General features: G+C 43.1%; 1 protein-coding gene across 1 annotated transcript; it reads left to right on the top strand.

Annotated features, from left to right (window-relative positions):
* Positions 1 to 273: 273 nt before the first annotated feature.
* Positions 274 to 15978, top strand: LOC103811084 (muscle, skeletal receptor tyrosine protein kinase; the record flags this gene model as incomplete). Its single annotated transcript, XM_009084034.1, has 8 exons — positions 274 to 449; positions 861 to 884; positions 3830 to 3918; positions 4247 to 4406; positions 5618 to 5807; positions 6145 to 6336; positions 13110 to 13258; positions 15302 to 15978. Coding segments are annotated over 8 exons (1657 nt in total), but the record flags the coding sequence as incomplete, so codon positions are not given.
* Positions 15979 to 16542: the final 564 nt, after the last annotated feature.

Genomic DNA, 16542 nt, shown 5'->3' with positions numbered 1-16542 from the left:
TTTTGAGCATAACCTGCATCATTAAAAATGAGCATAACCTGCATCATTAAAAATGTAGCTTTGTGTGTTTCCTAAGGAAAGCTGTTACATTTCATAGTTTCATAGTTTCCTTATGTTTCATTTCATAGTTTCATAGTTTCCTTATGGATTAAGCGCCAATCTGTTAATGTCTGTCAGCCTTCATAACTCCTGCACACCACTGCTTAGTGCAGCCGTTGTTATCAAGACGTTGACTGTATGTGTATTTCACTGTTTTTTTGCTAAATAATGCAGAGAGAATTGCCTTGCTGTAAAGGATCTCTACTGCTTTAAGGAATGGCTTTCAATGGAGGAAGACTCTCATAAGGGAATTTACAGACCAGAGCTGATGCTGCTCACACTTCCTGAATGCAACAGGCTGCCCAGCCTGCACCAGGATCCCAGCTCCTGCACCCGCATCCCTTTCTTTGGTAAGGTGGCACACCTGTCCATTGTCCAGAGAACTGTGTTCTTGGTAAGGGAGGGGGGAAGGATGCAATCCATAACTCACAACTAAGTAAAAGCTGATGGTGGGTACCATCCTGTCAATGCCTGTGCATTGAACTGTGACAGCTGCATTGGCTATTTGCCTGCCTCATTCGACTTGGGTGTGGGAAAAATCCCTCAAGTAAAAAAAGCATGACTCTATTGAGAAGGCCATAGCAATCTCAAAAACCAGTCTTAATGACAGCAAAATTGCCATTGAGGTGCCATTGCAAAGAGACAAGTTGCTTAAGCACTGTTAGGGGTGAAACCTTTTCATGTAATGTTTCTAAGCAAGCACACAGGTTATATCACATCCTGGACAGTCCCTCCTTACGTCTTGTCTTGTCTTTTTGCAGATTTTAAGAAGGAGAATATAACCAGTAAGTAGACTGCTCCAGGGTCTATGTTTTTAGAGATGGGCATGAAATTCTTTGTTGAAGATGCAGTTTGCACAATATTTTTGTGTTTTTCTCTGGTCCTGGCTGGCTGGATTTGGGAATGCCTGAGTTTCTACATCCAAGGCATGGGGAAACACATTTCCAGCTCTTCAGAGCTTGGGGAGATCATCAACTGGTAGCTTTCAAAGATTGTGAGAAAGTCATGGTGATTTTAGGTTGTACCCTCCCCTCCAGCTGTTTCCCTTTCTTTCTACACTTTGCTTCTAGTACTGCTTTACCTATATTTGGTAATTCTGATACTGCTACTGAGCTCATCCCGGTCTTATGTGCTGTTACTGACATGGACACCTATGTCAGGCTGTCCTTGCAAGACATTATTACCCAGAAGTTCCCCGTACTCTTCTTAAATCATCTCTAAAGTCTTGCGGTTTCTCAAGTGATGCCTATGACCAATGGTGAGACCCAGACATTCCCTGCAGTGCTGCTATGATTTCTGTCAGCCTCTTGGCCTGCTGCTGGTCATGGCTGAAACATGCATATCCAGCTTTTACACTGACATGCAACTGCAGCTTCAAGCTCAGCCACTGCTTGCCCTATTGGAAAAAGGAACAATCTCTCCTGGCATGTTTCTAAGCCATCAAGGTGTGCAGTCTTGGCAGTGACAGGCACCTTCTGCATGGAGAGAGAAAATTATTTGTAAAAAGGCAAGAAAAATTTTTGGGCAATATTCTTTCATGTGAAGACCTTGGCTACACCTGGCCATCCAAGTTCCACGTACCTGGTGATGCATACTTGGGAGACAAGAATTTCAGCACCCTCTGGACACTCCAGCATCACTGCCCAATGCTTACAGTCATCATCTCCCTGGGGAAAAGAACACAAGAGATGGATAACAGCGAATGAGTGGTGTTTTCAGGTTCAGGACATGCCCTCTGTCTCATCTGTAAATGTATGACTTTTTTGTTAGCTATCATAGGATTTTCCCAAAGTAGCATTGTACAGATGTGCAATATTCTGTCATGAATCAGGAGAACATAACAGAACATTTTAGTGATATTGACCTCTCTTTTTTACTTTAGGGCCCCTGTTACTTACATAAAGGTGTGGGGAGCATGAACTGAACTGTCTTCTAGCTTGCCATCAAATTATTCATTAAAGTCCAGATAGACCACCTATATTATACCCTCTGTCCTCATTTTAGCAAGACCATCTGTGAAAGCATTTGCATTTTCCACAGTACTAAGAACTCAGGAGGGCTTCCTTAGTGTTGCTGTTGCCCCTAAAGCTGTTGTTTCTCTCGGCTGCCAGACTGACATTTTTCAGATCTGTGCAGAAGTCTTTTTCATGTTCATGACTGACTAAGTCATGAGTCACATGTCAGTCATTGCTTTCCTTTCCTTTGAATGTGAGACATGTAAAATGCTGGGCTCTGGCACGTGTACTAGGGCAGCTTAGCAAGATTTTACACCTCTACAGAGCTACAGGTCCTTGTCAAGTAAGGGCTACTAGCTTATTGCAGATGTGAGCCGTAAATGGTATTTACACATCAGTCAAAGAAACCAAGTTAGAGTATTTTAATTTGTGTTCTCATGAAGTCCATGCTCATTTCCATACTGAGGGGCCTTGGGCCTTTGTTTAAGCTCACTCACCTGGAGCAAACACTTTCATGGTGGTGTTTCTACCTACTTGTCTAGTGCCTGCTGCCTGGTGAAACCTCAGAAAGCCAAGGATCTATGAAGAAATATAACTGCAATCCCGAAGTGCAGTGGCTAATTCAAGAAGAAAAGATAAAATAGTAATCATGGTGCACTGACTGTAGTCCTCCTACAGGAAAAACAGGATAATCTGTGAAGATAAATTAAAACACATAGCCTTTTCTCAAATTTGGATTAAAAGTTATACAAAGCTTTCATGACACTGAAAAATATTTGCTTAAAAGTAATTATTTTAGAACACATCAGGTTTCCTCCTTTTTTATTTTTTTTTGGTTTTGAGCTGCAAGTTTATGAACATAATAGAAAATAAAATTATGAAAACACTATTTGCTGGCTGGTTAGTTTATCTAATGAGGTTAATAATGGAGTCGATCATAATGCATGCCATCAACCAGAATGTTAGCCCCTGCTCAGCCAAGTTTATGAAAGATTAGCTAGCCTGTGTTAAAGTGGGTAAGGCTGTATCACCTTTGCTGTCATCCTGCGTCCTAGATTATGCCAGCGTACATTAAACTCTTCTATGAGGACACGTGATGTCTACATTTATGCATATTGCTATAGTAAAATCCTCTCAAGATTTTCTGATTTATTTTTCTGCAGCTTCAGCAAGCCTTATGTATGGAAAATTATAAAGAACATTGTTTTATGCTGATATTCTTCCTTCAGATCATAGCTGCCTTCAGTTTATGGTTTCCACACATGCTGGAAAACACAGGCTGTTTCCAAATATTCAGACAGGACAGGCACTTTACAGAAGGAGTACCTACCCAAGGAACATGGATGTCTTCCTATTAGTGCCCCTGTAAGAGTGCAGGCTGTGAATCATGGAACCAGTGCTGCAATATGCTTTCTGCCTCGCTTTGCTATCAGCGGGTTCATGCTCTTCATGTTCTGCACGGAAGTGGTATGAACTAGGTAGCTGCAGCTCAACCATCACAGGCTCATGGACTGTTTTTCCAGTCTGAAAGAGCTTCAGTTCCCTTTTTGGAGTTCTGCCAGATTTGATCTTATGTATTGAGCTCAGAAATTAAAGCGTGAACAGGAGGCTAAGCAGTGCCCTGTCTTCAGTTGTCCTGTCCTTTTAAATGCTTCAGGTCTGTTGCTAATTTCTACATGCGCTCATGTAATGATATGAAATTTATTCTTGTGAGCCCTTGCTGCAGGACATAGTCTAAGATGTCTTGACGCCATGTTGGTTTTTTTCCCTCCCAGGGACTTGCTACAGTGCCAATGGCCAGTTTTACCAGGGCTCAGCCAACGTCACAGCCTCTGGCATTCCTTGCCAGAAGTGGAGCGACCAGGTGCGCATCAGTGTGAGACCTGCCAAACAGAGAGCTGTGTTTTTCCAAAGAATTTCTGAGACCCAGGCAGCCTAGTCACAGTGGAAGGGCTGGGCAGGCAACAGGTTGCCTTAATTCTTGAGTTCACCAGTGTTTCACAAGTGCTTCTTATTTCAATCTGCATATTCCCCTTCCTGTGGCAAGATGTATTCTCTGTCATTCTGGCAGGCTACTGTTTCAAGAAAGGCTCTGCCTTTCTTCACTCCTTTGTTTTGTTTCATTTTGTTTTGCTAATAACAGCAGGAAAAACTATCCTGAAACACTAATCCAATTTTCTTCCTCTCCCAAGGCTCCCCACTTGCACAGGAGGACTCCTCAGGTTTTTCCTGAGCTGTCTGATGCTGAAAATTATTGCCGCAATCCAGGAGGTGAGAAAGAACGTCCTTGGTGCTACACAAAAGATCCAGCTGTGACCTGGGAATACTGCAGTGTGTCTCCCTGTGGAGAAGGTAGGCAACTGTAATTTATGATTTCTGCCACTGTGGGGTTTTTTGGGCCGTGCAAGGTATTTGCGTCCTGAGTACACCGATCTGTTCTGCCTTCTGGATTCATCTAGTCCTCTTACAGATTCACTCAGCATCCTTAACCAGAAAGTGTAATGTGCACCTTACAGAGGGTAACATGAAAATAGGCAAATTGAGCACCTTGCCCTAGATTACATAAATGCCAAAGTATGAAATAAAATTTCCTATGGTATTCTGAAAAATATCACTCTGTGTTTTGAAGGTAGGGTTTCAGTCAATTTTCCAAAGTTGTTTTTCTTTGGCTCTTTCTTTATTTTTTCAATAATAAAAAAGAATTTTAACTAAAGAAAAGACTGAAAAAGATGGAAACATCTTGGCTCTGTCATGCTGAAAATAAGTATTTGTCACTTCTTGTTCAAAGAACAGAGCAATTTTTGAAAGGTATTTCATCCAAGATTCACAGTTTGTGGATCTCAGTGCTTGGAAATAAGACAGTTCTTGCACAGAGAACAGGAGTTACATGGGCATAAGTGAACACAACTAATTTTTGGTTTAGCTGGCCTTAAAAAGAAGAGTTTAAATCTCTTTCTGTTCTCAATCATTGCATGTACAGAGTAGCATTTTCTAGAATGTCTCAGAAAGTACTCAGCAGGTAGTTACATGATTTTTGTTTCTCTAATGATATAGCCAAGTGTGGTTTACACTAGTTTTCTGTATTTGCCCCATAAAGACACCGAGATGCAAATTGTTGGAGGCAAGGGGATATTTCAGGAAAGTACCACTGTGTACTTAACCTGGACTTACACCCTCTCTGCAGATTCCTTTTAGGACACATGATACATTGCAGCCCACATTGTAGACCACTTATCTTTCCCAGCAGATATTACTATATTTGAGTACTTTTGAGACCATCAGATGTCATCTCCCATCTTGCATATTCCATACCAAAACTGTGTTCCCAGCATAATGGGAACTCTGTCTTGGTCTTTACCAGGCTTGGGATTTTCACTTTTGGCAAAAAAAAAGAAGGTTTTTCTTCCTTCAAACCAGGCTTCCCAAGTATGGTCCTCTCATGTGGTCATGTAGTTGTATCTGTCAGTAATACCCAGGACATCAGGCTGATTCCATAAATTCTTCTTAGTGAAAGATCTATAAACTAGCAGAGGCATAACCTTCTGATTTTCTTTGCATTACAGCATTGTTATCACTAGGAACAGGCAAACCAAACGGGGAGACTCTAAATCTCCATCCTCCTCCTCCCTTTTCCCCTACATACTCCATGACTGTTATCATATCGATCATCTCCATCTTTGCTCTGGTTGTGATTTTTGGCATTGTCACCTTGGTTTGCTGCCGTCGTCGAAAGCAGTGGAAAAACAAAAAAAGGTAAAGCTTGGGACTTAATTCTATCCAAGAACTGATGCTTTGAAAGGGGGCTTGCATATTTCTGAGAGCATAGGCCTGTGAACACCTGGTAGTGAGAAGCAGCCCTCCCTCTGCCTGTGGCAGCCCAGGGCAATTTCTGGCGAGCTCCTGTGCCAGAGCAGAAGATGGCCTGGTGACTGGGGACATGGCATGACACCTTGATGCAAGGCTCTTTCAATAGCCCTGCTGCACCTTTCTTTTCCATTCTGGAAGAAATAAGGCCATGAGGGGAGGTAGGTAATTACCTCCTGGCTGATGGCTCTGTACCAACTGACAGAAAACCACTCCATTGTTTCAGGGAGTCAGAGACACCAACGCTCACCACTCTGCCCTCTGAACTACTTCTGGACCGGCTGCACCCCAACCCAATGTACCAGCGCATGCCTCTTCTCCTCAATCCAAAGTTGCTTAGCCTTGAGTATCCCAGGAACAATATTGAATATGTGAGAGATATTGGGGAAGGAGCATTTGGGAGAGTCTTCCAAGCCAGGTAAGCAGTCTCTGTGTGAGTCCTCTATCTGGAGCTACCTGTGAAAAACAGGGACTGGAAAATTAATCATTCTTTCATTCATTCATTTACTCTATATGAGATCAGATGCATGTGTACCAAATGGTACACTCAGACTTGAATAATTGTTTCTGTTGTCCACTGCTATCTGTTGATATTTGTTAAACTTTTGTCACAAATGACTGTCTTGGTCTTCTCTCTAGTAGATGTAATGCCTTATTCACACACCAGAGTCTGGTGTAAAAGTTTAGCTAAATTTATCATCACTGTTTTTGCCAAGAGTATTGCCTGTGACATGTGACCCATTGTGAAATTCTTGCACTTCCCAGTATTTGTGAACTGTCAGTGTGTGGTGTCCTCCATTATAACACCAACATTAGCCAGTAATTACCACAGAGGGCAATATGTCATGCTACAGTTCAATCCTGACCTGGTTTCAATTTGATTCAGTGACAAAACCAAACCAAATCAAAATTCCCCTAAACCCCCACCATGCTTAGGCCAACAATTCTTTTGTGTGTATGTCTGTGGCGTCCCACCCTTAAGGGGAAGGGACCACCCGAGATTCATAGATGCTCATTGTGGAAAGGAATAACAAAAGCCAGAGGATCTGCAAAACCTTACAAAGTTTTGTTAATAAATTACACACCTGGCATGGAAATTGTTATGTTATAGTCCCTGACCTCCTATATGAGCACATGGCAGTGGGTTTTGCATAAAGTGGTAGTGTGAAAGGGAAGGGAGAGAGAGAGATGGGATAAGGGAGGAAGAGAGAAAGAAAGGAGGAAAGAAAGATCAATCCAGGATCTTGTGTCAGTCTAGCTGATGGGATGTCTAGGGTTCTGGGATGCATGTGTGCTCAAGCCTTGTAGGGGTGCATTTGGATAGATTTTCCTGGCCCTGGAGTTAAGTTTTTGGCTCTCTATGCAAACGCATTAGCATGCACAGTTTGTTCTTCTAGACCTTTCTGGAAATAAGTTGGAGGACTTTGGGGGTCTTGGGTACTTTTGATTCCCTTCTACAGTCCATGCCTTCTTAGCCCCATTCCTGTGCCTGCACTGTACTGTGTTGTGCTTATCTCCAGAAGCCAGAACAAGGACATTTGTCCCAGAAAAGTGCTGCCCTTCTTTCATATGGCCCCTTTCTCCAGCCACAACAATCCTTGGTTGGCTCCACAGGTGTCTGGCTGTCAGTGTTTCAGACACACATTAGCCCCTTTATTTTCTAGGCTTCTGCAGTGTCCCCTTTAGTTACTTACTTTTAATTCTTCTAATCTGCTGCCATTGTTGCCTGTTTTAAATTTAAAGTATTAGATGAGATCCCAGTTCTGTTAAATCTCCTGGGAGCTGAGATCATTCACCTTTTCAAGTGTGAAAAATCCTTGACTGACAAACCCAAAGATGAACCCAGTCCTTCCTAGGCTGAGGTGGATGGAAGGTGTCTTGCTAGACTTGATGGAATCCATAATTTCTGCAGGACAGTATTTGGACAGTACTGGTTTCCTTGTAAAATCCCATCTTCAAATTCCTGAAAGAAAGTGTACAGACTGTACAGTTCCATGTCTACTCAGGAGAGTTTTCTTTGTCCTTTACAGTTAACAAGTATAGGACATGGCTGATTTTGTAGCTGTATCTGGAGTAGTGTATGATGGCCCCAAAAAACCCAGGGAAATATTAGAGCCCTACCATGGGCCAAGATCTGCCTGGTGAAACTGCTTCTGTTGACTTCAAAGACAAAGGATTCTCCTTGCAGAAAGCTGTCACAATGCAGATATATTTAATGTTTAGAGTTATGCTGTTGATGTATCTACTAGGAAATGAGTTACGTGCATGTTAAATGCGTTACAGCTGGGAAACAGTTTCAATAGCTGTGACAGATTTTTGTTTTCTCATGAAGGGATAAATTATTTCTAATGGAAGAAATGCAGGCATACTTTTCTTTAATACAGAGAGAGCTAAAAATAACAAAATTTAAAGGGCACACAGCGGGAAAGTCACAGATGCTTAGCTTGTGATTGATTGTTAGCCTGGATGGCCAAACGCATCTGAGCTTGAAACAAGAACAAAGCTGTAGAAACTACACAACAGCTGTGCTTGGGGCACTGGACACCAGCCGGTGCAGGGGCAGAGGGCAGCTCTTGTCCCAGGCTCAGCACAGCGCTCGAGATGCCCTGTGGTGCACCCTCTTCCTGTTCATGTGGAAGGAGTCTTCACCATGCTGTGGTGCACAAGCAGGGCAGGCGTTCTTCCTGCCAAGTGCTGCTTTGGTCCTGCACTGGAAGCTTTAATATAATCTAAGTGCTGCTCTCCTCGGAGCTGGAAATGACTCTCACGGACATTAAGGATCTCTCAAAGGGCATTCAAAGGTTGCTAAAGCACTGCATTAAGCGAATACTAAAGTGGTGTAAAGATCTTTTATGAGGATTTCATCTACTCCAGTGCTGCAATTTCCTTTAATTAAACCTTTTTGCTATTGTCAGTGAAAGCTGAGAGAAAAAGAGATGAGGGAGAAAAAAAACCCATCACATCTTCTTAGCCAGCATTTGCAAAGTGGAAAGTACCATGCCCTGAGAAATGCCTGCCTTCTGTGGCTCCAGGAAGGAGCCAGACAACTATGCTTCTGAGTGACTTCCTTATTTTTATTAATATCTCTATCAAAAATCCCTCCAAGGCATTATAATTCCTTATAATTATTATAATTTCTTGGAATAAACCACTGGCATTTCTGTGCACTACTGGCAAATCAGCGCAGACTGCTGATTCAGTAGCACCAGCTGTGTATCCCTCCTGGTTACTGAAGCTACCACAACTCAAATCGTTGCTTTCCCATCTCAGATGGATAAAATGTACTTTTCTATGTATGCTAAATGGACGTCTCAAACTAAGTTTAGCAATCCTCTTACTTCTCTTGCTCTCATGTTTCTCCCTCTCCTGTAAACACAGCTCTGTGCACAGTGCCAGTGACGCCTTTGCCAGTTGGCTTGCTGTGATTCAGTGTTTACTCACTCCTGGGTCAAGCAACATGTTAGGACAGGAAGTGTCTGGCTATCATTTACTAGCTTCTCCTTAAAGGCCGCTGTCTTCACCAGGGGCAGCTTTGCAGTGGAAAGGGTGAGGAAGTAACCGTGCTTAAAACAGAATTCAGGACCTGGCTCATGTCTGTTCCAGCTGGATCCCAGTGGCCGGCTTTGCCCCTGGGAGGACCACTCTAGCCCCATGAGCCACCAGAGCACCAGCTCCATGCAGTTCAATGCAGAACAACAAGAAGGTTTTCTCTCAAAACTGGAGCTGTGTGGTCTAGGCTAAACCTGAAGGCCAGGGTTGCCTAAAAGCCTGGATGTGGAGTCTTTGCTAGTGTGCCAGTAGACCTCCACTGCAAAGGCACGGCTTGTTGTTTCTGCAAGAGATAAGGCTGTTCTTAAGGCTGGAGTTTCTCTGACAGAGACTCATGCGCCCACATTTTCAAAAGGGGTTTCTTTGACCTGCTGTCTCAAATACAGCTCGAAAACAGTGTGGACGTGTCATGGTTTAACCTCAGCCAGCAGCTAAGCCCCACACAACTGCTCGTTCACTCTCCCACCAATGGGATGGGGCCGAGAAGGCTAAAAACTAGAAAACTCATGGGTTGAGATGAAGACAGTTTAATAGGGAAAGTCACACACACAAACAAAGCAAAACACAAAATTAATTTACTGCTTCCCATGGGCAAGTTGTGTTGAGTCATCTCCAGGGGAGCAGGGCCCCATCACATGGAACAGTTCCTAGGGAAGACAAACGCCATCACTCCAGATGTTGCCCCTTCCTCCTTCTTCCTCCCACCTTATACACTGAGCATGATGTCCAATATGGTATGGAATATCCCTTTTGTCAGTTTGGGTCACCTGTCCCAGTTGTGTCTCCTCCCAGTCTCCCATGCACCCCCAACTTCCTTGCCAGCGTGGCAGTACAGAGTGCAGTAAAGACCTTGGCTCTGTGTGAGGTGTGCTCAGCAATAACAAAACCTTCTCCATATTATCAACCCTGTATTCAGCACAAATCCAAAACCCAGCCCCATACTAGCCACTGTGAAGAAATTTAGCTCTGACCTAACCAAAGCCAGCACAGGATGTTAACTCAAAAAACCCAATCCTCCCCCACAAAGAAGCCAAGACAAAAAGAGCCCCTAGTGATTCAGAGCATTCTCCTGCCCACATACAACTTTATCCAAAGAATAGGGTAAAGGTAGGTTTTCACCAGACTCTGTAGAAATTAATTGCATCATTTAATGACCTAATAGAAGTTAGCCAGCTATGATGCTGAGGAAGATGGGGGCAAGACACAATCTCAAATACAGGTTCAAATTGCTCCTAATTTTTTCATAGTTACTACTCTGGAAAGAAAACCTGACTGGAAACTTAAATCAGACATTCTCTATAGGTAGGCTTGGGGGCGAAATTTCTAACTGCACTGCTGCTTAGCTCTTTGAATGGCAGGTAGCTAAAAGCCAAATGCTGCCACTGATGCACAAATCTATTGGTGGTGAGGCAGGCAAGAAGTGCTGGTGTTCATCCTGTGTGCAAACAGTGGACATTTCTCCTCAGCATTTGATTAACCTCTAGAGAAGAAACCTAAGGTAATTTCTTTTGATGCTTTGCAGTTCTAGAAGACAATTAACCTGTTTTTCAAGAAAACACTCTATGTTCTGGCCCACGCCTCAATTCTTCTGGTTCAGAGGCAGCAGCTTCTCATTGCTACTCTACAGATGTGTCCCTATTTGTTTGTGCAAAGATAGTCTTTTGGGCACCAAGGAGTCAACTTTGATAGCTGTTTGCCAAGACTTCAGACAGTCTCTCTCTGTGTTCCAGATCAGTGTGAGTTTCCCAGGTCTGTGAAGAACTGGGTTGAATTAGCATGTGCGTTACTAAGGGTGAAATTTCTTGCTGTTGCCTGAAGTCTCATTAAAAGACTTCATGCATCTTAATCTCACTTGGTTACATTTAGGTTAGTTTACATTACAGGATTCAGTGAAGTTAGATGGTTCAGTGTAGATCAGCCTGAGGTGGAGTTTATCTCTCCAAAAGATGCAAGACAAACCTCTTCCTGTCCCTGCTTTAGCACTGCATTGGGTTTACTAGTCTGTGATGAGAGGTAATCTATGGGTTGTTTGGAAGAGATAAAGGCCCTCCTATTTTTACTTTTAAATTCTCGTGTAGTTTCTTCGGGCTGCTGCTGCTGACTTTAGTGTTGAGATTAGACGGCAGTTGATAGGTGCTGGTACCTCTCGCCTCCTACTGGACTGGAAACTGCTGCCAGCACAAAGGAAAAAAGAAAGATATTTTGCAGTAATGGAGGCAGTAGCAGACAAATGCGGAGTCTGATACTCAGCTCTGGCGTGCCAGACCTCTTGGCCTGGGTGTCTCAGCTGTGATCTGGCCACCTGTGAAATTCCTTTCTCGATGGGCACCCTGCCATCCACTGACATTTGACATTTACAGCATCTAAGTGCAACTGTTGCAACTGCCATATGTCTGAAGTAGATGACAAGGAAACTGGAAGTTTGCTTTGGAAATCAGAGCCTCCTCTTGGGGCTACTAAGCAGTAAAATAACCTGGCATTTGTGCAATGGAAGGGCAGGCCAGGCTGGTGTAATAACACAACACATAAATGGACACCACTCTCTGTGGGCTCAGGCTGGCTACCTGTAAGGAGTGTGTTTTAGCTGCAGGGCCCCTGGCAAGAATTTTCTTGGGCAACAAAATGTGCATCTGAGGTTTAATGCACGTTTGAAAGTAGAAAGTTACTCTTCTTTGGCAACAGCTACCCCATAATCTCTGGCAAGCTCATCTAATTAAATTTGTTAGGGACACAGTGACCTGTGGATAAAAAAATAAAATGAGTCTGTGATTGCTCTAAGTCAGGAAGTTCTGTTTCCTATGGATTTTTATCTATAAGGTCTAGCTGAAGATGCACTGGTGTCAAAATGTGTGTATTTGCACATTACCTCATTCTTCAGACAGGACACAGGTATGCTTTTTCCCTTCTGTCCTGTCATGTATTTCACAAAACTTGCAGGAGTATAACTGTTTTCTAGGTCTCAGCTATACCACATTAAATTCAGTTGAAATTAGCTAATAGGTTTACAACTTGTTGAATACGGGTGCATGCACATGCCACACACACAGACTACAGTGACAAAAGGCTATTTTCCTTACAAAACCTGGGGAACACACTGTAATTGTTACTTTCTCTCTAACAGTAGCCAGATGTACCAAAGCCACCACTGTGCCAGGTATGGGAAGGGAGACCCTTTTATCAATTTCATATAAAATAGGTTTATTTTTAACTCTGGTAAGCTCAGTCATTATCACCCACAAGTGAACTGTTTAGACTGAAGAGTCCATCCTGTCCTTCATGAAGTTTCAGATGTGACCTCCAGCCCAGGCGGAGTTTCTTGCTTACCAGCCTGTTACTTAAGTCTTTATCAGCCATGGTATTGAGTCTGTAAGCAGAAAGAGGAATGACCAAGAAAACCCTAACATAGATTTAGTCTCTCCTGAACCAAATGAAATGTCTTTGTACTATGCAACGCAGACATGCTCAAGAGGTGAAGACGGTCTTTAACATCCCTTCAGTTGGTGCTGGGCTTTCCACCTCTTTTCCCAACCCCTCCTTTTTTTCCCCCTTTCTTTCTGTTAGCCTATCCTTTTCCATCAGAGATAGAACCTGCTTTTAGTGTGCGTGCACTCATCATTGATACTTTCTTCTCTCTCCTTGCAGGGCCCCAGGGCTGCTGCCATATGAGCCTTTCACAATGGTGGCAGTGAAAATGCTGAAGGAGGAAGCATCTGCAGATATGCAGGCTGACTTTCAGAGGGAAGCAGCCCTCATGGCAGAGTTCGACAATCCAAATATCGTCAAGCTTTTAGGTATCTCAGTGAGTCACCAATGTACAGAGTACCACCTTCTGCAAATCTGCTATGGGCTTGTTGGGGGTGCAGATGACTGGCATTTAATGCAAACGACAATGCTGGTCTCTTTTGCAAGAGAAGATTCCTCCTGCAAAGTTGTTAGCTTTTCTGTGTGCCACTGCATGCTCTGCTAAACTGTCCGCCAGAACAAATTTCAAAATATAGGTCTGATGCTGTTGCCTTAAGAGGATGATAATATTAAACTCTCCCTATGATGAATTGAATATCGCTGGCCATCTTGCTGCCTAGCTCTGTTTCCAGTTTAATAACATAGACACAGATGTCTTGCAGGGAAGACATGAACTTCCTGGAGCTGTGATTTATTTTGTGAGCACTCAAAAAACCAGGCACAAGTCTTGTTAGTTTTATGGGTCCCACTTACCATTGTGATGTCTGAATACTCACCAGCATTAAAAAACCAAAATTAAACAGATGAATAAAAAAAAGATAACCACAAAAATGGTCTTTTCCTTCCCTTTTCAGCTGAAAGGAAACCCTGCTTTATTGGGTTTTTTAGAAAGTCTTGATGCTGCAGCTTGGCTAATAGGGCATTCTTATGTGAAGGAAGCTGCTGACCAAATTTTTCTTCAGTAAATTGTCATTTTTTGTTTGAAGTAGATGCTGCTAGCCACTAGCAATCCTGCTCTAAGTTGTATGCAGATCTGATCCCTCTGAACAGACCGCTGAGATCTCCATTTATGTCAGTAGGAAGCTCCACGAAATTTTGAGACAGATAAACCAGAGTTTGGGAAAGCTGGGGTGATACAAGAACTTTGGCTACAGAAAAGAAAAGCAGGAAATGCTCCAAACTCAAATAAACATTGTGTTTATTGTCAACACATTTTAGGTCAGGAAAGGACAAAGGTACAGGAACAAACTAGTTTCACATCGTGGGGTGTGGAGAAAACAGACATATTGTTGAAGACAGCTTAGACAATAAATCTCTCACAATGTTGTCAGATCCTGATTTTATCACACTGGAAACAGCTATCTGTTTTTCTTCAAAGATTCAAATGTTAGGTCATCAACAAAAATTCCACATTTCACAATAACTTGGATCACCAGTTGCTAAATGATGGCCCTAAGAAAGCAAAACACATACCTTTTAAATGTTGGCTTTTTCTGGTTGGCAATTTAATGATAGGCACACAAATACTGTTACTATATGACTGTATGCTCAGTAAGGTTCGTGAGAGTGTGGTCCTGTACTGAGGCTGGCCCACCAATAAAGATGATGTAGAGACAAGCATGTACCCTTCAGTGGGACTAGATTCTGCATCTTTCAGATATGGTAAATGTGTCCTTTCTAGCGCCTGTTTTTACTTTGTCTTTCTTTCATTTCTAAGTATCTCTCATGCCAAAAGTAATTTCTGCAACCAACATTTTTTTTGCATGAGCTGTTTAAAACAAAACAAAAATCCAGAAGAGGCTGTAGTGGGAGTTTCTTTGCATTTCTAGTATCCCTTTGAACCCTTGAACATGACCCTTGTGATTACTTCTGGAGTCTTCCTGCATTTGTATAGTCCCTACATCAATATTAGTATTAGTACAATAATTGCAACCAATAAAGGAATTAAAAACTGGCATGATCAGAACAATAAAGGCCACTTCTTGAAACTATGCCCTTGCACTTGCACTTGTGAAGAGGCAATACTTCTGTTAATGCCAAATTAAGCAGGATTGGGCTCTTCAGTAAACATAGTTCCAAAAGCGTATATTTTTTCTGGGATGTCCAGGCAAATCAGGCAACTGCACACTTTGTTACCAGCTCCCACAGAGCTCAGCATTAGATCTCTGGTGAAGGAGTTTCAAAGACCTGGCATGCGTGATGGATGCCTGCAAACCTGATGGTGTTTGCATGGTTTACCTTTCTCTCTGGCCCTTCATTTATTTGTTGAAAGTCTCCCTTTTGTGCAAGCGTTTTTGGATTTTTTTTGGGTTTTGCACAGCAGAACTCTTTGCTACTGCAATGACTTACGTGGTGCATCTATCCTTTTTCAGGTGTGTGTGCTGTTGGGAAACCAATGTGTCTGCTGTTTGAGTACATGGCCTATGGGGATCTAAATGAGTACCTGCGTGACCGCTCGCCCCGCAGTCTCTGCAGCCTGGCACACAATAGCTTGGACACAAGCATTCGCCTCCCTAACCCACTGGAACTGTGCTGCACCAGCCAGCTCTGCATTGCCAAGCAGGTTGCTGCTGGCATGGCATACCTCTCTGAGCGCAAGTTTGTCCATCGGGATTTGGCCACCAGGAACTGCCTGGTGGGGGAGAACATGGTGGTCAAAATTGCTGATTTTGGTCTCTCAAGGAACATGTATTCAGCTGACTATTACAAAGCGAATGAGAATGATGCCATCCCCATCCGTTGGATGCCCCCTGAGTCCATTTTCTACAACCGTTACACCACAGAGTCTGATGTGTGGGCCTATGGGGTGGTGCTGTGGGAGATCTTCTCCTATGGCATGCAGCCCTACTATGGGATGGCTCATGAAGAGGTCATCTACTATGTGAGGGATGGGAACGTCCTCTCCTGCCCAGACAATTGTCCCCTGGAGCTCTACAACCTAATGCGCCTCTGCTGGAGCAAGCTGCCTGCTGACCGGCCAGGCTTTGCCAGCATCCACTGCATCTTGGAGCGCATTTATGAGAGGGCTGTTGCCACCATGTCGGTCTGAGGGATGTGTTTCCTTGCGTTTCCTTCTTTGGCTCCTGTGTCCACCCATCCAGACTGACTTGGACCAGGCCTGAGTGATAGTATCTTCACATAAAGTCTCACTTAAAGGAGAAACATCTTGTCCTCTGCCAAGAAAGAAATGTGGACTGTACCCCCATATGAACCTCTCTGAGTGGGACTGTAGCCCCAGACCAACAAGGCTGACCTCTGGCTACCGAGCCAAGACTCCTCAGGTTGGTGAGGGTGCAGGCCATGCTAACTCAGTACCTATATTAAGCATTTCCAGGAGCACAGAATTTCCCAGGGAAAGCAAAATATGTCCCTCCATGTCCTTCTGCATTTATGCTCTTTGCTTTTACTTTTTTTCCTTCCTCATATGTTTTCAAGTATTATTTAAAAAAAAAGATTGCAGAATTCAATCTTTTTTTGGGGATACTGTTTATAATTTTATTTTTGCATACTGTTTATTATTTTATTTTCACATGCTCACTGCTTTTTGCAGGAAAAGGATGATTCTGAAGCAATAGGCTACTTTCCTTCTCTTTTTAGCTTCCACTTTCTTTTT

The sequence above is a fragment of the Acanthisitta chloris genome, unplaced genomic scaffold (assembly GCF_000695815.1).
Source record: "Acanthisitta chloris isolate BGI_N310 unplaced genomic scaffold, ASM69581v1 scaffold20150, whole genome shotgun sequence".
Lineage (NCBI taxonomy): Eukaryota > Metazoa > Chordata > Aves > Passeriformes > Acanthisittidae > Acanthisitta > Acanthisitta chloris.
This window is presented reverse-complemented; position numbering and strand designations above follow the sequence as displayed.